The sequence below is a fragment of the Hirundo rustica genome, chromosome 1 (assembly GCF_015227805.2).
Source record: "Hirundo rustica isolate bHirRus1 chromosome 1, bHirRus1.pri.v3, whole genome shotgun sequence".
Classification (NCBI taxonomy): Eukaryota; Metazoa; Chordata; class Aves; order Passeriformes; family Hirundinidae; genus Hirundo; species Hirundo rustica.
The window spans coordinates 120,120,098-120,141,273 of NC_053450.1; the positions used below are offsets into that span (position 1 = coordinate 120,120,098).

At 36.5% G+C, this 21,176-nt stretch overlaps 1 protein-coding gene across 7 annotated transcripts in view; it reads left to right on the plus strand.

The window, feature by feature from the left end:
• Window positions 1–21,176, plus strand: part of TBC1D5 (TBC1 domain family member 5) — a 317,128-nt gene that overhangs the window by 194,541 nt on the left and 101,411 nt on the right. For all 7 annotated transcript variants that reach the window (XM_040072842.2, XM_040072823.2, XM_058421817.1 and 4 more), the window contains one exon: window positions 1,478–1,650. In XM_040072842.2, coding sequence (XP_039928776.1) covers window positions 1,478–1,650 — 173 coding nt within the window. The remainder of the gene's footprint in view (window positions 1–1,477; window positions 1,651–21,176) is intronic.

Genomic DNA, 21,176 nt, shown 5'->3' on the forward strand with positions numbered 1-21,176 from the left:
GTACCACAATACCATGGTTAAACTACCACACTAAAATAGGCAGATCAGTCCCTTCACTGCAATTGTCATGGCAAAGCAACAATTAAGCAGGATTTAAGATACGATTTATAATCAATCAGGTCCTTAAATAGAAACATATTACCTGAAATCACTGTTCAACATCCTACCATAAATTCTGCAGTACAGAAATCAAATAATTAAGAAAAGGTGCTTCAAGCAAAGAAGACCAACCCAAAAAATGGACTTCTTTGTAGACATTATTAAATGTTCACTGCCCATTTGAATGTTAAACAATGTTGTAAGTGATTTTGAAATAACCATCGGAAATTAAGTTGTGAATAGCTTATTAAACAAAAAGAAATTTACTTTGTTATTGAATTTTAAAAATAATGCTCTTTTCACAATATTGAAACAAGTGAATTTGTATTTAATCAATGTAAAGTGCAATGAAGTCTCCTGAAATTATTAACCCTTTGAGCTGGATAATACGTCTGTATTAATATAGTGAGCAAAAATGTAGAAAAACAGCAACTACTTTTCAAAGTGAAGCTTTTGGGTCAGAGTTCATGATGACAGATTGTAGCAAAGTCATTGCAAAGTTCTTTTCTTCTTATTGTTCCAATTTTCGTGTCTTATACTTAACATTTTTCCTAAGAGTTTAATTCTCTATTTCCCTGCTTCCTATCTTTCTGTTGAGAGGTTTGACTTGTCCTGTTTTATTTTTCATTCTCCTTTTTACAAGTTTCCTAGTCAGTGCAGTTCATTACTTGCTGCATTTCTTTCTAGCATTCTGTCTTTTTTTCAGTAATACTTCACTCTTTTGCAAGAAGAATGAATTTAAAGTAGTATCATGTTCAAGAGTGCTAATACTCCACTGGTTTTCACTTTTTGTGTGTTGTGTTGTGTTGTAGATCATGGCATAGTCTGCACAGCCCTCAGGTCCAACCAACTGCTGTCTCATTCTTTTCCTTTAAAAGTTTCTGATGCTTTATCAAAGCTGTGTAGGTTTTAAGATAAAGCCACCAGATTTTCTGTGTAAGGGAAGCCTGTTTAGAAAGGATTGTTTGAAAATAAGTTACTTCCTATTTGGAATGCAATTTATTGTCCTCTGAGGGCATATATTCTCTACTGAGTTACCATTCATCTGCTTTATTCTGGACTGACTCAGACTGCTGATATTAAAGCTAAAATAAAGCTGTCAACACTTTGTCAGAGCATGAAAAGTAAAGCATGCACGTAAAAATTGATGTGCAGAATGACGGGCGCTCCTTGGCACGCCTGGGAAAGGGAATCCCACAATACCTTCTGCAGAAGTGGATACTTGAGATTCCTCTTCTGCTGTAAAAGAAATGAGTTATTACTATGTTTATTTGGAAGCCAATGTTCGCAACAAACTAAATTGCCTGCATGCAATCCCTTTAGACAGTAAGGGTTCGTGGATTGTTCTTTTTTTTCACCCTGTTCTCTGTGCCTGCAGGAGAAAGATGTGATGATAACACCTATGCCCTTTGCAAGGCCACAGGACTTGGGGCCATCTATTGCTATTGTAGCAAAAGTAAATCAAATTCAGGACCATCTGCTGAAGAAACATGATATTGAGCTGTACATGCATCTGAACCGACTGGAAATTGCTCCACAGATTTATGGACTGTAAGTGTTTGCAAAACATTATTTAATTTCATTCAATGGGGGTTTTGTTTCACTATATCAGAATTTTTTTCCCCTTAAATTTTGGATTAGAGGAATGGGACTAAAAAGAAGTACTTACCTCTTAGAACTTACTTGTTTTGCAGCATTACAGTAAATCCCATCCTACTGTTGCAGCTGTGACATTGGCATTTCCAGTGCTGATAATGTCCATTCAGCTATGTATTAGAGACCCTGAGGAAGACTCCTGTATTTTCTGAATCAAGTACAGAGTCTTCTTGGAGTTCTTCTGTAAGAACACATGGGATAATAAGACACAAAGAACTATCAGCATCGAGTGGCTTATTTACTTAGTTTTTATCACCAGTTTAACATCAGTGAACTTCTCCCTATTGTGTCATGGGGTTTTGGATGCTGGCAATACAGGGGTAGGGGCATGTTGAAAGTAAAGACATGGGTATGATAAATTGTCTGTGTACAGAGTCAGTCTAGGTATTCCCTTTTCCATGAACCTGCTTCATATCCAGTCAGCTGGTTGTGTATTGTATCTCCCCATTCCAGGGGGGATTATTGGGCCAGGTGTGACTTTGGATGTGGCCTTACTTTGGATGTGTTTGTGCAGCACTGAATCCAAACTATTTATAGCTGCTGTAGTCAGTGTGAGTCAACACAGAGTGTACAATTTGTGTGAACCATAAGTAATGGTGAAATGACCATGGTTTTGAAGAAGAATCTTGTCTTCATTGTCTGGAATTGTAGACATTAGATTCATTTCGTTCATTCCTTAAGGAGTTAGCAAGCCATATGTGCCGTTGCAGGGACAGAGAAAATGACACTTTTTAAAATTTTTTTTTTTTTTCAGTGATTTAAAGTAAGATTGGCTTTGCCTTAAATAAAAAAAAAAAATTAGGTGTGAAAATGCAATTGTGGATTGTAACAACTCAATAGAAAATAGAGACAAGGAAGGAAAAGGTGACTGTGTAAATGTCAGGCCATAGCTGCAATACTTACCACTGAAGTCTAATTTGCTATTACTGTAAAATGAAAAAGTTCTGCAACATAATATACTCTCAAGAGTGGAGGTACTTATTAATAACTTATATTAGGAAGATAAATGTAATTCTACAAATCTTACTTAAATACACTTTATATGTATGAGTTACCTGTAGGGGAGTAAAAATAAGCCAAATAAACTCAAGGTATTAAAACTACAAAGAGAACATATTGTCCTATTACAATATTTCTTACATAGTATATTTTCTTAGTATCTTCACCAGTATGGAAAAGAAAGTGAGCATCCCTAATAAACTTCAGTGTTAGTAATGGATAAGTTGGCTGTATAAATATCAAGGAAAACAAAAATACATTGTTTCACTTATGAAGACTAATGAAAACAGAGAATAAAAGAAGTCAAACTTCAGAAATTTGCAAACAGATATTTTGGGGCAAAAATAATTTGTAATGTAGGTATTCACGTCAGTTTAAGATTTTGCCTTTCAGTAAGAGAAATAATTGGAAGAAAAAATATATTTTAGCTCTAATCATAATATAATAACAGAAGAACAATTCACCTGGTGTGGCATAAATAGAACTGAATCTGAATAAAGAAATTTACAGTTAAGAGAATGAATTATGAGAAAGAGCTTCAGGCTGACTATCAGGAAAACCTTACTAACAGGGAGCTGTTAGACTGTAAAATAATATATCAAAATTGAAAAAACATCAGAATGTTTTAAAAACAGGCTTTGAAAAGCTCTCAGAAATGGATGGTATCATATAGATGGAGTCTGCACTGGCAGAAGAGGAAGGTGGGTTACCTGTGAGGTCATATCCTTCTCCAGTTTCTGGTTTGATACAGACAGGAGAAAAAGAAAGGGAAAGGAGCATGACTGTGTTGTATTATTCTCACCTTTAATGATGTCTGAACTCTTCAGAGAATTAATTTCCAGTAGTGAGCGAAATGACAGTCTGAGACACTGTATCTTTTCCTGTATTTAACATTTCTTGAACTAGAAACAGCATTGCTTAAACAACATAGTTTATCAATAATTGCTTAACCTAACCAAACTGCAGAATTCATCTGAGTTTTTTGTTGAAGTTTATTGTTTTGCTGAAGATTTACTAACAATAAGTATTCATCTGTCAGCCTTGATACCACTCGAAAAATACACAAATGGTAGAAGGAAGACTGGGAACTTTGCTGCAGATACTATGGCATTCCTAGAGAATAAGATCGACATGGAAGGCATGGATTTATTCGCAGTCTACCCTAACTTGTACAAGTTATAAAGTTCACTTCTTTTTAAATTCAGCGTTTTATACTTTGCATCATTCTGTAACCTCCTGGGGCAAGGCAAAAACAATTCTTTGGTTTTTCCATCCTTTGTTTTTCCATATACAGTTGATTCCATCCTTTGTTGTTTCCAAATGCTTTTTATTTTTCAAACATTAGCATGACTTGTTCTGCTGGGAGGTCAGGTACCCCAGCTGGTTGTACATTTCCATGTTCAGAAACTGTCCTTTACAATAAAATGTGATTATACACTTCCTAAATTATGCTTACCTGCTTACAAGAGCAGGTTTAACAGGCATTTCAGTATGTGTGGTACAACTCTTTCATTTTGGTTGCTGCCCAGTTTTGAAGATTTAGATCAAAGCAATAGATTGCCTTCTCTTCCAGAGCACAGCAGTGAACAGACTTCACATTCCCTGGCTGTCTCATTCCATTGCTGGTTGGGAAGAGAACCCAGTTAGGTACAGCAAGGTATGCTGGCTCCTTGCTATGCCATACTTCCATGCTCTGGATGTTCAAACTGGTGTCACAGACAGCAGCAGCCTTAGCGCAGGAATTTCTGTATCTGGAAATTTTGAGACTGCACTTTCATTCACTTGGAATCAGCACTGCTTCTCCCTGTGATAATTACTCAGCTGCTATTAATATCAGCTGAAATGGAACCAGCAATACAGAGATAAAGGGTTTGTGCCTTATCATTCCTCAGTCTTCTTTCTTTGCCATGTCTCCAGCCTGGACCCCAAGATAACATTGTTTCACTCTCCTGGTAGTACTGTGAATAGTCTAACCAAACTATAATAATTATCTAATCATATCTAATTTTGTACTTTGTAAAGTCAAGTACAAGAATGGTTTGAAAATAAAATGGAATTGGTTAGATTAATAGTTCAGTGACATGCTTCCTGATAATAAACCTTTCTCTAAATAAAAAGAAAAAATTGCTAGGATTGAACATAAAGACTGGATATTCCGAAGGGTTGACAGACTGAGTATTCGGTTTAATTTTAAAATTAGAAGAGTTAACAATAATTAATGTCCTAGATTACTTGGTACTCTGATGTTAATTTCTTTGACCCTTACATCTGATTCATGTTAAACTACAAAATATTGCAAAACAGTACTGCGTTTTCTGCAGTGGCCAGTGTTTGTAGGGACAAATTAAGCAGGTTAGGCTCTCAGCTTGAGAAGGGACATGGTTTGAGGAAAGTCTTCATATACGTGTATTTTCAGACATTATCTTCCATTTAAAGGAATTTGTGGTATGCAACTGCTTTTACATTTCACTGAAAAGATGAAAAAATTGGAGAATTCCCACAGAATATTATTACCACTTTATTTTATGTACTGAGGGTGAATTATATTGCACCAAATGAATTTCTCATGGAACTGCATGCAGTAACCACAGCTACATCATGTAAATATATATGTCATACAGTTGTATAGAAATAATACGCTGAAAGATCATGACAAGGCATAAAGATAAAAATCTTTATTTAAGAACAAAAATTAAATGTTGGCATAAGCTCTCCAGATTCTGCATCATAACACTGATGGCAGTATTATACTGGTAAAGCAAACTCTTCCTAAGCACACATCCAACAGACGATAAAGCATGTGCAGAAGCAAGCGTAAATATTTCAGGGGGGCCCTAGCTCAGTGCACAAAGAGCTCTCTCAGGACGATGACTCTGCCTGTGCCTCCCGCTGCCTCTCTGCTCTGCGGCCAGCGGCCAGAGACACGCTGCCCGCTGCTGCTCGAGAGCCGCGCGCGCTCTGGGCTGGTACTGCCCAGCACCTCAGGAGGAAAGCCCACCTCAGAGAGCAGATAAATACAAAACAAAAGAGAAGGGTGCAAAGTAAGTTGCAGGGGAACTAGACGTGACTGTAGATCTGAAGATAGCATTGGAAAGGTTATGTTACGGTAAAGTCAACAGCAGATGTGCTGTTCCACTGTAACTAGTCTTACTTGCTTTGCTGTGAGCACTGCTGTGGGGCATCCACCTGCTTTAGTTTCTTGCCCGTGCAGTTACGGTACCAGGCAGTATTGTTTTGCGTAATCGGATTGGTCTCTGGAGGGAGAATTTCAAGGACTTCACTTGTGTAGTAAAGGAACATAAATCATATTCATTGTATCCAAAAGAAAAAGTAAAAATCCCACAGAATAAGAAATCTTTATGATCTACAGAAAAAGTAGATCAAAGATCAGTCTTGCTAAGGAGAACTTTTTAGATCATGCAGGATGTCTGAGTCTGTTCTGGATTCTCACACCAAAAGGAAATGAGATAATATATGACATGGTCCAAACCCATTACATTTCCTCTGTAGCTTTTAATCTGGTGTCATCAATCAATTGGACAGCAATTACAATGAAAGCAACTTTGAGCTATTGTGCACGTAGTAGAGGAACCACCAAAATCTGGCCTTGCTATTAAAAGGCAAGTATCTGTCAGTGAGTATCTAGAAATGGGTGAGACTAAGCAAATACAAAGTCTTTCTGAACAAAGCAATAATTCTTATTTGAATGTCCAAAACCAAATTAATCATGAACTTAGTATCTGGAACTGCTGTTGATTTCCAGTACTTATGTTCTGTTTGAATTTAACAAATCATTATATATATAAAACAGATTTTAATGGACTATAAATCCTAGCTTGTGTCTCAGTAGAGGACTCGTTGAGGATTTAGTGCCAGGCCTTTCTAAGAAATGTTAGTGTCCGCTCTTGGCCTCACAAATTACAAGATACATTCTACTGGGTTTTTAGATAGAGCTTTTGGGGGCTGACTCAGGCATCTGAAGATGTTACTATGAATTCTGTCTTGAACAGTGAAAAAAGTACTGTAAGAGGAAACCTTTATAATTTCTAAATTGGGTGACGGAAACATCCAAAGCTACTTTAGAAAGCTACTGTGTATTTTGATGGAGAGAGGGAATGCCTCAGCTACTGCTGCCATACCAATTGTACTGTGATGGTTTACTAATTCAAATTACTTCCTCTTTGCAAACAAATGAGGACAATTCTTGAAGATCAGGGTAGGTATCTTACCTCAGGCAACAAGCAAATCCTGCTTTTCTTCTGTTTTGAAGTAAGGCTACTCACCCTTTCATGTTCTTAAATGATAGATATCTGTTTCTCATTGTTGAGTCCCTCAAAAAGCTTTCTAGTTCATTAATTTTAAAAAAATGTATATTTCATTTTGTGTTACTTCTCATTGAGTATTAGGTTGAAAATTACAGTATAATGAACTTGTGATTTTATCCTTTTTCCCAACTGTCATAAATAGTATTTTAGTTTTACCTCTGACTTTAAGATTTTAACATGTAAATAATGTAAAAGACCACTCTATAAACAGAATGAAGGATTGGTTGAGGTGTCAAAAGTGTTTGTCAGAGTTTTACTCTCCTGCTGCATAATTATGTACTGAGATGATAATGAGTAGTACTGGATGTCTGTGAGGATGGAATGCAGATTTGTCATTTTGTTGCTCCTTGATGCAGGTGGTGTGCTTCCCATGTGAAGTACAGGGAGTTATCTTTATCTGGGAAGGAAAAAAAGCAAGAAAGCTTCCATTTTGACTTCTGCTGCATACCCTGAGAAGAAAAAAAAGCTGGTAGCATTAAACATAAATAGGCTTAAAGACCACTGGATTTAAATAGAATCACTATCTTCTTAAACCTATGATGAATTTAGTAGGAATATAGACAGGTGCTTGAAAGGCTATCTTTGTCTTTTGTTTGTTTGTTTGTTTTTTTAAACTTATGTGGACAGCAGCTGTTGGCTATAAAAGCAGAACAATGTATAGAGAAATTCTAATTCAGTAAGGAATTTAAGGTGCCATATATTAGGTATTTATCTCCCCTTTACTTTCTTTATACTTAAATCACATCAGCTGTTCAGGTAACCAGGTACTGTTTGATTTAGTGCATAATTTTGTTTCTTTCAATTACATGGAACTTCGTCTAGAAAACTCATTTTGGACATTGGTACAAAAAAGGCAATAAGTAGGTCAAGTAACTGTTGCAGAAAGTAATTATCTCAGCGTATGCCTAAAAAATGAAACTGTGCTAACATGCCCATGTTGACATGATGTTATGAGGCAAAATACAGCACTTAGGACTTAAGCATTTGATAGTAACCAAGACATTTCCTGTAGAATCCAGTCCTGTGGATAATTCACGTTTTGGTTAACCAGTGCTTCATCCTTAATGCTTATTCTTAAATTGTAACATTTATACCAAACTGGGATCTAGTGGATAATGCAGCTAAGAAAATTTTGTTTGAAGTCTTTGAAACAGATTAGCATGAAATACTTAAATGCATAATGTTGTCTTGTTGGAAGCAGAGGTAAATGTCATTTAAAAAAACCTAAGGTTTTAATACTTAGTCATTATTCCATGTCAGTACAATCTCGGCCATTTTGGATTTTTGTAGAGGGTGAGAAGAATGACAAGGAATTGCATTTGAGAAAAAAGCAATTGGTAGTGAACTGCCTTGAGGTGTGGGACGTCAACTTTAGGGATAGCACAGTCTTCAGTCTGAGTCTCCCTTAGCCTAGGAGGACATGTTAATCATCTGCCTCTTCAGGGTCATTTTCATCTGAGTTCTTCATTTTAGCAGAAAATCATATCCAGAAACCACAGTTCATCACTAATGAAAATACTGTTGAAAATTAGTGAAATGGTAGGAATATGGCCAGTCTGCATTTTCTCTAAAAGCATCTGATTGCTCAGTAGAATGCTGTTAATTGGGAAAATGAAAGGCAGTATAGTGTCAGCATTGGGAAGAATGCCTCCTTTTTGGGCTTTCTCCCCACCAAAGTAATAATTCACCAGGTAGTCAAGTCACTCTGCTTCCACTTCAGATACCAAGATTAGTTCTTGGATAGCCATTTCTACCCCTATGGACAGTGCTTGCCCTTCCCTTCAGTCTAACCAGACGTTACAGACTGAGGTGAGGGGTTTGGGCAAGGGAGGGGGGAAAAGGTGGGAAATCCTACAGCCAACCTATATAATTCCTCTTACGTGTTCTGGATTTTCTCTGGCAGTTGTTTTATTGGGAGTTCTTGAGTTGGAAAGATACATAACAGAGTTGGAAGTCCATGCAACAGTAAAATAATGCAACAGTCTGCCCTAATTTTTAAAATGAGTTCTCCATGACCTTCTGAACCTCTTTCCAGCATCTTGTTAGAGTCGTAGAAGCCTCATCAACAACAACAAAAAAATCTTGTTCCAAATAGGTGCATGCCTTGAGTATCTTTTCTCATTCTAATGTGGTTTGAGCAAGAATTTTTAAAAGTACCCTATGAAATATTAAAGCAAGCCATCCATATCTGAGGAATAAAATCCATTAACACAGGTCACAGGAATAGGTTGTTCAAGAGTAGTGCTGTTAATTAGGGTGCACGATTTTGTGTAACTTTTGCATATTGTATGAATTCACTATATTTTATTCTAGGTAAAGCATGAAAAATTATGTTTGAGAAACATTTCTAAGAATAGAATTATTTCACCAAAGTAATGCTGTAAAAAGGGGGAGAATATTTCATCACACCTCATACTGAATGTAATAGCAGGAGGCCCTTAAAGGGTTAAGGTCCATAACTTACCAGGAAGACTCCACAGATTTTGGCAAGAAGAGAAAATCTGTGCACAGCATTGCAAAATAGAATTGTCTAGTGAAAAAGGACAAAAGCAGACGAGAGGGAGCTTGTTTCCAATACATGTTTTGAAATCAATGAACGAGTCATACTTGAATCTTTACAGAAAGCCAAGGGTGCTGCCCCTTTATTCTTTCTCTGAAAACACTCTCAGCATAGCATTTGCAGCTTGATATTGACTGCCAGTGATGACTCTTGAACTTCCAGATAGCACTGTTTCTAAGGAAAAAAGTCCATGGATGCACCTGGAGTTTGTTATTCACTATGGAATGTATTGATAATAGAACAGCAATTCTTCACAAATTCCAGAGAAGCAAAATGGCATCACCCAATAGAACATCAACTTGAGAAGTGCACTGAGAGTGCATTGCCTTTCATAGCCCTTTATACCGTCATCTGTCACTTTTAATGGTCTTCTTTTCTTTAATTCTTATCACTTTATTTGAAATTAGGACCATGGTTAGCATACTTCCTTTGATTACCTTTTATACATTTTTTGTCTGAAAGAGTCCAATACAACAATCTTTGAATGCCACAAAATTATTATTTTTTGCTCTTGGTATTGAAAAAGTGGGGAGAGAAAAGAAATTTCATCTTTTCTGGTTTTTAAGTTTACAATATAATACAATGCAGAAAATATGAGACAATGAAACTCCTGCAGCTTCTGACTGCTGTTACTCCTACCAGTAATGCTACCAGATTTTTATTCACAGAAGTGGAGAAGTTAGTAAAAAATATTTCCATAATTTGGATAAATCTAAACACATACCCACATGTGCAGTATGTAGCAGCAGAACTGTGTAACATGTTGTATGCTATGAAATATCTTTACAGTGTTTTATTCAAAATTCCACACATCTAAACAAAGTCTTTAGTTGTTTACAGTGTACATCAGTGGATGTTGTGTGAGCTGGTAAAGTCTAAGCTTGGGCCTTGCAGTTTATTCTATTTCTAGCACGTACATGTAGGAATGACATGCAAAATCAGTAATATCAGGTTCTGGGGTTTTTTTACTAGTGGAAATATAGTTAGCTAGAAGTATATGGGACATTCTGAATCAAAGAATTCTCATTGTCTTGCTTATCTATGAGAGAAATCATGAAAGAGTAATGTCAACAGAAGAAAATAGTCTTCACAGAAAAGTTGCAACATAATAACATGCTTAATATCTAGAAACATTAATGATGATGGTTATATCTGTATAGACTTAGCAGTAGAAAAAACAATGGCATCTTTGACTTTAGCAATTCACATATTAGTATTAATGGTTTGACATGCTACTTATTGAAAAACTGTTTAAATAATTGAAATATATTTAATTCTCCTTTTTCTTTTTTCAATAGCTGTAATCAGAAAAACCTTTTTAATGGTGTAATCCCAAATCCAACTGAAGTACGTAGTTATACATCCTGCTTTAATGTACATCCGAGCTCTGGGGCTCTCATGCTGAAACACATTCCCTGATTTATCTTCTGTCTAAACTATTCCTTACATTATGACTCTGTGCTGCAGCCTTTGATATTCCCTGTGACATCATGAGACAGCTGTGTTGCATTGTGTTTAAGCAGTACTAAACCTTTAAACTTTAAACGAATATTTTTCTTCTCAGAGGTATAAATAGAATATGTAATAAGCATCTGTGGGATATGCAATTAATGTCACTTGTGAGGAAAGGCCTTCATGATGCACTTGGGTTTTGGCACTCTTAAATTATGAGCTCTTTACTACACTCATGGGATAAATTCCATATCCCCCAGATGCTTATTATGTATCTTCCATCTCCCTTAATTCCTATTAGCTGGATTAGTAGTTGTTGTGATGTTGAGGTTTATGGTAATTTAACTGGGGTGGTTCTCAGTGATCAATAAATAAACTTCAAAAGTTTAGTAATTTTTATTTTCTGGCAATTCCAGTGTGTGTAGCTGTAATAGTTTACATTTAGTGCTAGTTGAATATGCCGAAAATTTTTGTCACCTGTACATACTGGTCTACCCATTACCTAAATTTAAAAAAAAAAGAGCAAATTTATAAAAGCAAAATATTTCAGTCGCAGAAGATCAGCTGAATGGCAGTGTTGTGGTGTGACTAATATTACCTTCAACAACCACAAATGTTAAAAAAAATAGTTTACATAGAGAATAAATATTTTTTGGTAAATGATGATATTATTAATGTTCTAGTCACATCATTATCTGGAGAGTTTGTCACACTGGCACAGAATGGCCTAGATTAGTTGTCAACTCAGGACCAAATAAGATTTTTAAAAGACTCAATAAAGTCCAGTGATTAATTGCTATATATTCTGATTCATGCCTCTCCCATTTTATCTAATTTAATAAAAGTCTAAAATGATGATTAATCCTTTCACATGAGCAGTTGCTGGTACATCCATTACATGTCCAATCTGAATTCCTCTGCCAAGGAGTTAACTACTATTTTGAACTTGGTGTGAAAAATATCATTATAAATTTCATTAACCTGATCATCAAATTTAAAAAAGTCAACTCATAAAATCCATTACTACATATCATGCATCGAAGATTAAAAACTGGTCCTTAGTGGGCAGGAATAGCCTGGATTTAATTCCCACAGCATATGTTTAAAGTGCTCATATGACATTATTGTATCTGTAATTATCAGAATTTTATGTTTATTAACCCAAGTGAATTAAGAATCTTGTTTTGCGTAGAATTTAGCATGCATGTTAAATTGACCATTAATTCAGAGCTTATCAATGTATATGTATTTACCACAAATGCAAAAATACTTGTTTAACATATTGTAATCATATTCGCTTTTAGAGGATTGCCTTCCTTAAATTTTTCCTTCTCGGACACAATAATTTACTTTCTCAGTGCTTCCAGTTGGCTCTCTTGATGTGGATCCCCATGGGTGAAAGTGATATAAATTTTACTTCAAGTAGTCCTTCTGTGGGAAACTTGGAGTATTTCACATTAGCTCTATATCTCAACCATAACTAGAACTATGCCTTCCTCTACACTAAGGTGTTTTTTTCCCATCCATGGTTACATCTGAGAGACACCTCTCCATGCTGTGTGGTAAACGTGCCTCAGCCCAGAAATACCCACAAAGCCTTGTAGATTCAGGGTGGGTTTGTCATTTATTTTTGTGAGGGTTGCTCAAGTTGGAAATTCACTAAATGCTTGAAAAATATGCAGTGGGAGAGCTCAGAGAAGCTGAATTCCCCCATCCTGGTGCTGGGGCAAGGCATGGAGTACCAGCAGTTTCCTTAGGAAATGGCAGCCCTGGCCTGGAGTGTGCCACAGGAAATATCAAAACGTAGTTGGGACAGACAGCTGTTCTCTGGTTTGTTTTTCACTCGTGGCTGCAAGCTGCAGACCCGTTGTTGGCTCCCAGCAGGATGAAAGTCACATGGTTTGAGAAAATAGGAACTGTGGGGTTTTTTCCAAACCAAAACCATCGCTATTTTATTATTTCATTTTATTTTCTTTATTGGAACAAATGTGAAAACACACCTCCCTTCTGAAAGAGGTTTCCGACCGTGGGATCGGCTCCGGCTGCAGCTGTAAAATAGAGGCACGGCAGGTGCTGGATGCCAATGCCCCTGTGAGCAGCCGGCTGCAGCTCTGCCGCCTGCACTTGGCACAGCCCGAAGCTGAGGTGCTTCAGACTGGCACAACTGTCACTATGTGCTGCAGGGAGCTTTGCAGCTTCACAGCTTGGTCTAGTTTCACCTTACACGTCCCTCCTTGGCCCGTCCTAATGGCTTTGCCCATCTACCTTACCCCTGCTCAGATGTCCTGCAGAAACAACATTCCGTGTTGCAAAACATTTCTTCCTGGGAAGGGTTGTCGAACGCTGCAATGGGCTGACCAGGGGAGTAGTGGGATTGCATCCCTTGAGGTATCTAAAAGGGGTGTAGATGTGGCACCTAGGGACATGGTTTCATCATGGATTCAGCAGTGCCAAGTTGGACTTGATGATCTTAGAGGTCTTTTGCAACCTCAGTGATAACACAATTCTATATAAAAAAAGATGAAATTAGAAAGAGTGGAAAGGCCCTTTTTTATCTACAGCATATCTACCTGGTGAAACATCCTTTTCTCCCTCCATTTGCAGACAACTAGCATCATTATTTCAATAGCTAGTCGTGGCAATGCAAAAGTGTTTCAGAGCAGCCAGAGGATTCATCAGAGATGTATATCACATATTCAGATAATCAGGTGTTGGTCTTGGAAATGCATATTTGCACCACAATACAGCTTAGGTTCTACTCATAAAATGAAAGAGGGAGACCGCCTAGGTGTTTTTAGTCCTGGATGGACCAAAATTTATTTCTAAGGCTCACATTTAAATTAAAAAAAAAAAAAAAAAAAAAAAAGGTCCATTGTAAAATCCTTGCCTTTAACAAACTTCTTCATTAAATTAGCTTTAACTTATCTTTTGATCCATTGTTGATCTAATTTTTCTTTTGATCTATTAAATGTTGGAATAAAAGCAGCCTTTTCTTCTAGGAAATGTTTTAAATAACCCTTCTGCAGAACTTCACATAAACACCAGCATGAGTAAAAAGTCCTCAACAGAGGTTGCAGGTGAATGTATGTGATGTAGTAGCAACTCCCAAAAAATTGTCTCTATACTCTATGGGCTGGAATAATACCCAGCTATATTTCATAGGGTCCTTCCTATAAAATTTTGTAACTTACATCGGTTTATGAACATTATAGAGAATTGTTTTCTTAACTTTGTGGAAGAGGTAATACTAATCATCTCCTGTGGAAAAAGTCAAGTAATGCTATGTTTCCTTAAGAAAGTTTTAAGAGCTTAAGACCTTTTTTTTTAAAAAAAATTTTACTCTCTTTTCACATTTCAACAGTTCCCATTCCACTGAAAAATTTCAGGTATCATTAGCTGGCTTTTGGTGTGTGTCCATTCCTAAAAATATTGCAGTATTTTCTCTTGAGATGCTTTCAGTAAATAGCATTTGGCTTGAATGCTGAAGTACCTCACAACAGAAGTCATCTATAATAAAATTTTTCACCAGTATATCTGAATCTTCCAAGTACTCAGTCCTTTATTATTATACCTCAAAACTGGTAACAGTTACATGATTTTCATAATTAGCACATTTAGTTTGGTAGCAAACTAAACTACCTTCAGAAGTCAAGACAACATAGTAAATATGTGGTTAGTACGGGGGAAGAAAGTTTGAGAAATGGTTAAATGACATACTGTGTGAAGGTTTTGCTGGAAAGGGAGGAGAATGTGGGAGGGAAGAGATGGAGAGACCAGACATGAGACCTTACCAGCTGAATTGCTGAACCTGGAGAATATGAGGTATATTTGCAGTGTAGCTCAGTCATTAAATAATGCACAAGGGTTTATCTCATATGGCCAGTTGCAGCGCTCTCCTGGTAGTCAAAGGACAAAATAAATATCCAATGTGTAAACCTAAGCATATGTAAAATAGGTAAACACAGGGTAGCCTTGAACACAGTTTCTCATTCTTTGTGTATGTGTAGGTGTGGATAAAGTCTTACATATGCAGAAACTGTTAAAACCCAAATTATTTAGCTAACTCCTGAGTAGCAGACTGACAAAAAAAAAAAAAAATCTGGTTCAACTGATTTCACTATGAGTAAGGGGAGAAAGAAGGTTGTTCCTTTTTCTCCATTTCCTCTAGTTATAAAAATTACAGTGATTACACATCATAAAGCCTATCTGTAATAAAATGCATCAGCTGGCCAAGGTTTTCATCGCTCACTCAATAATCCATTAATACAGCAACGCTGCCCAGGCATCTTTATAATACCAACTCGGAGGTAATTTTAATCAGCTAGACCAGCTGGTATTTAACAGCAGCTGCTGGAGACGCCACAAATATACTCAATAGCTGACATCTTTATTTGCAGTTTTTCAAGGGGAGAAGAGATCCTCCTGTGGTTACTTATATTAAGCTTTTTTTTTTTTTTTTTTTTAAATGTAAGTATTGGTACCAGAGGGTAATACCTGAATGAAAGCAGGAATAGAGTTAATGCAAAAAATAAAAAATACATTCTTGGAGTCAGAGGGCTTTTTCATGAAGTCCTCCTCATAAATGAACAAAAAAATAAAGCGTGGATGCCAGCTTTGTTGGAGTTTAGAACCTTTTCCTGGTACATTTACACTAATCTCAGACATGGCTTGCGGCATAAAATGTACTCTGCAGTGCTGCATCGCCCTATCTTATTGAAGCTTTCATGTCTCTCCACGATATAAATATGTGATAAATAGTGCTCTTGGTAGGAAAAAAAAGTTATGCTTGCTCACATGTGTTCAATTTTAACTGACATGTACTTCTTTTGTCCTCAGTTTTGGCTTAGGGCGGCTGCATGCAGGAGTGTGTATGTATATATCTATGCTTAAAGACATGGGTGTTTGTGTATAAATAATATACAATATGTTTATTTGTACTTCTCATCTCTTATAAGGCTAGAGATGAAATCAGTTGCTGAATAAAGCACCGCTCTCTGCAGCAGTAAATGTGGAGTACTATTTCACATTGGATTTGGGGGGGGAACAAGCAGAGGCAACACGAAGTTAACAGTCACAAACACATTATAAATAAAAATTTAATTACACATGGGGGAGCTTGGCTTACAAAGCTCACAAATCCATAATGGAGCTTGCTGGTAATAAAGGCCTGATCTGTTTGTTAAACTCCAATATTCCTGTCCTCTGTATCACTTCTATTATGTAAAACTTCAGTTTCTGCATTGATTACCAATTGCAAAAACGACTGACTTCACTGGTAAACAGGTTTTTTCTGTCAGATACCAAATGCCATATTTCTTTATTAAGAAAATAGTTACGACTCCTAGGTAGGGCAGGGGAGGTGCCAGGAGAAGTGTAAGTATATCTATTTTTGTTGACTATTTATAATATGTCATGGATGAGATACATCATGGATGAGATCTGTGTTTAATATGAATTTGAGTTTCTGGAGAAAGGATTTTGTTAATTTATGAACAAATTCTGAGGTAGAAGCTTCTCAGTAATGACAATATCAATAAATGCTCATAATAGTTTAAATGAACATGAACATTGAAGAAAACAGTACTATTAAGTTGGTGTGTTTCTAGGACAGTAGCAGTGAAAAGTAGTACATGGGCTTCATTTTTCTTCTTTCTTTCGTTTCAAAATACCATATTGAAAAAAGTTGATGGTATAAAGGAACAAACCTGAGTACATAGATATAAATCCCTAAACTAATTTGGGGCTATAGTCATCATTTGCAGGTACTCATTTGTTAGTCCCAGTGAGTTACCTCTCTGTATCAGATACGGATCTGTCTGAGACTGTGATTGACTACTGCAAATTAAAATCCAGTGACAGAATGGATTACTGAGGTTGCAGTTTGACTAAAAAATACTTAGCAAGCATGTTTTCTCTTATTTGTAGTGAAAACATTCTGTTGAAGTTTGTTTAGTATGTTTGACAACAGACAGTTTGATATATTGCTGGGCACAGCAGTAGGTTGGACTTGAGTAGTATTAGCTTTCACTGTTTTGATTAATTGTAATTGTTTCGATGAAAAGGCATGTTTTACGTACAACTCAGTTCTGGAAAACAGAAGTCAACTTGCAAGATCTGTAATTACTGTTCTGAGTTAGCATATAAAAAAAGCTTGGAGAACATGCAGGCAAATCACAGTAGGGTTTTTTTGTATGTCTGTTTATTTTGTTTGGGATTGCATTTTGTAGCTTTTATACACTGTTTCTTGTCTGAGGAAATAAATCTGAGGTTTTATCTCTTCTTGTATGCTGCAGTGTGCTTTTAGATATTTTTCTGAGTTCCACATTGTAGTTTCAATCTTGGTATGGCGAAATGTTTAATATGTTTTCCATCATCAGTAGCAACAACAACAAAAGGTCAACCGGGAGACTCCCCTGTCACTTTCCTGCATATTCCTGAAGGGAGGGAAAACGTACGTGTCTGTTTATCTTTAAATTCTGTTTGCTCTGGTTAGAAAAAGACTGCCTTCTCCCACCTTCAGAATGAATTTTCTAGTTTTCCTAAGATACTTCTTTTTATTCTTTTTTTAAAATAAATATTTTATTTTCAGTGTAACATCAAGAAAGGGAAATAGATGATTATTTTTGTATTTAGGTAAAAGAAAAATTTCAATGATGTGTTTAGATGTAAGCCAATACCAGCATAGTAAAGGATGTCAACTATTATTACTAATACCATCTTTCATTTATATAGTGCTTTCATCCTAAAAGATTGTGGTTTCTAGAAAATGTAGATTTAAGCCAAAAACACAATTAAAAATATATCTCCTTGTCCTAGCATGTTAGCTTCGAAGTATTGTTTGTCAGTTTAACAGACAGTATCAAAATATCTTTCTTCTGCTTTGCAGATGCAAAAATGTACCATGAACTAAATAGGCTGAAAGTACTGTTAAACCATCTCTAGAAGGAGACAAAATTGGTTTTATAGGTTCCTCATTTTATGACATGCTTTCTTCTCAGATTTTAATATTTTGCAACATGTTCTGAAAGGAGAAATGAATAGATAGTGGTTTTCTATATCTGAAACATGTAGGGGCATCACAACCTACCTGAATTGTTCCCTAGACAGTATTAAAAAGAAAGCAGTAATATCTAAATTGTGGAGGGAGGCAACTAGGTTTCTAAGTGTGGTGCCAATGTTTGTAGTCAACAATGAGACATAAAAAAAATTGTAGCCCATGTTGATAGCAGCAGGGTTTGAGGTTTGTGTTATTAGAGCTTGCCTAAAAGTATTAACACACAACTCATGTATAGCCTTCATATAAACTATGTTCTATTATATATTTTGGGGGGAAATAAAAATCTGTAAAGCATGAAATTGTGGTGTTACAAAACGATTATTTCTACAAGTGAATTATCTCGTCTCATAGTAGTACTAGCTTGGATTGCTACGTTAGATGTCAGGTGGTTTATTACTGAGCAAAATACAAATTAATAAGTGTACATTTTAATACTTACCTAAACCAGTGACAAGAAAATAAATATTACTCTTTATTTACCTTGCAGTTAACAACCATGTGTCATTGCAGCATCTTTTATGGAAAGGAACTTTATTTAAGTAGCATAAACTTGTTGGATGGGCTTCAATTAAATGATGATTTGTTAATGCAAATGTGTAGCGAATGACTGGTAGTACATCTGTCTCTTCATCCATAGGCCATTACTGTGCAGCATTAGCACATGATTGTAAAAAACTGGAAATCATTATATGCAGGTAGTACATATTCAATCAATTCTGACCTTATGTCTCTGACGAAATAAAAAAAAAGGATGTAATTTAAATGATATTTAATCAGAACAAAAAAAAAGGGGGAGAGAGAATCTTTGGATATCAACGATTCAAGCTGTTAGATGATGTGAGGTGACTGCTGTTTGGAATTGATTGTTATTGGTGGCCCCAGTGGGGAACAGCCAGCCCATTAATCCTCTCTTACTCCTCCCTCATGCTCCTCCAATCCAAATAGTATTTTTGTTTATATTAGGAAATAAATACTGTTCTGTTTATCTTAAAATTCCTTCTTTTTTTTTTTACACCTCTCTTGGAGATTGAAAGGAAAAGCTCTGTATTGATGACCAATGTTAGTCAGCTAAGCAGGCAGTGACAATTAATACAACAAAAAATCGTACAATTAGCTTCAGTTCCATAAGTGTCTAATGAGCCATTTGTCAGTCTTTTGGTGAAATAAACTACTCTATCTTAATTCTCCACTCTTGCAGCAAATAAATAGAAGTTATTAAATACCCGGGCACCAATAAAACCTAATTTATTTTTGCAGGGCAGCATGGCAAAACTCCTTACATATGTAAAATGAGCAAGTTATTTACAAACAACTTGTGATACTAATATAAAAATATAAAAAAGAATTTCAATGTTAACTGCTTTCATTCTGCACTAGATATGTTTTCTTCCTGATTTAATCATTTAAATATATAATTACTCCTAAAGGCGTATGAGTTGAAATAACTTCTCCTGGTGTGATTAACTCATAAAGCCAGAATGAACCTTCAGAGAAGAACCTGAGAAATTCCAGAGACTGGCAGTCTGCAGCTGAAGTCCCTGCCAGTGCTGGGGAGGACAACATGCACATTTCCAGCTAGGAACACGTTCCCTCCCTGACCCTTCTGACCTTACTAGTGTCACAACCACCTTTTCACAAAAACAAACCAGCACCACAGCAATTGCTGTTCCGGTGCTGGTGGGGTTGGTGGAGGTGGAGCCAGCTGGTCTGACAGCAGCTCCTCATCCAGCCACTTGTGACCAATGGTAGCCTCCAGATCTACTTGTGCTCCAGGCAGTGCCAGACCTCGCCAGAGGTGGGCAGGGAAGCAGTGGGATATCTAGTCTGAGGGATCCAAGGAAGGCTATCTGCAGAACCTTTAACTGTGCAGAGCAGGGCTACTCTGCTTTCCTTCCCCATTCAAGTAGACTCTTTGTAACGTAAGCTGGTGAAAGTATTTCAGACCACCTGACTTCTTCCTCACTCTTCATTTTAACAAAAGTTTGAATTTGACTCTGGTTCACTTTTGTGTTGTATATCTGGCCATCTGTCTTCCCAGGCTGGTTTTCAAGCTGACAGTAACTTGGTATTTTTAACAAAAGACAAAAAGAAGACAGGACGGAGCATGATGTGTGGACAGAGCCAAGTTGCTAGGTCTCAGAGTAGAAGAGAATGTTCGAAATGACAGAAGACACACAAGAGGCAACTCTTAATAAAGAAGGAAGGGTAGAGGGATAGCAGAGCTACTGGTAGGTGCATGTATGAGGGAGAGAGTGAGTAGAGGTTATCAGTGTGAATGAGGAGAGGGCTCTCTTTAGTGAACTAGGCTTGAGCAAAGTCTGAGATTTTTTTTTTTTTTGTCAGGTTTAAATACATGCTTAGAGGAGTGCCCTACCAGTCCCGTTGCTTCCAAGTGGAGAGATATTGCATAGGAGAAAGCAACTATGTTTGGAAAGCCAGAAAACTGATTTGGGAATTCCATACAGTGGGCTTCAAAGCTAGCTACGGCGTTTCATTATAATGTTCATTTCAAGATGTAGTTCTTTATACTTGTCCGTATTTACAAAGGTAACAAGCCAAGTTCAGACAAATGTTGAACAAAAAGAATCATGATGAATGTATTCTCAGGAAATTGTGGGCAGTTTCAATTCAGACAGATCCTGAATTAGTAATAGAAACCCTTGGTATAAAGCTGGCACAAACCATTCAAGAATTTGACTGTAAGTGGGAAGACAGCATTTTCAGGGGATCAGTGAAATAATTGAAGAGGTTTACGTACAAGAGGAGTGGGAGAAAGTTGTTTTTGAGGAAAAGAAAATGCTTAAGCTGTAATTTATGGGGGAAATTTAGTAGAGCTTTTGTATCTTCATATAGTTTTGAGCTAATGTAAGAAGTTTATTCTGATCATACTTTTAGATGAAAAAGTGAAACTCTCTTTTTGCATTTTTCTGGGTTTAATCATACTGTTTAGAACTCATTTGGGGCAGTTATTTCTAGTTTCCTCATGAAATAACTACAGACAGAAAAAAATTATTTCTTCCAGTGCTTG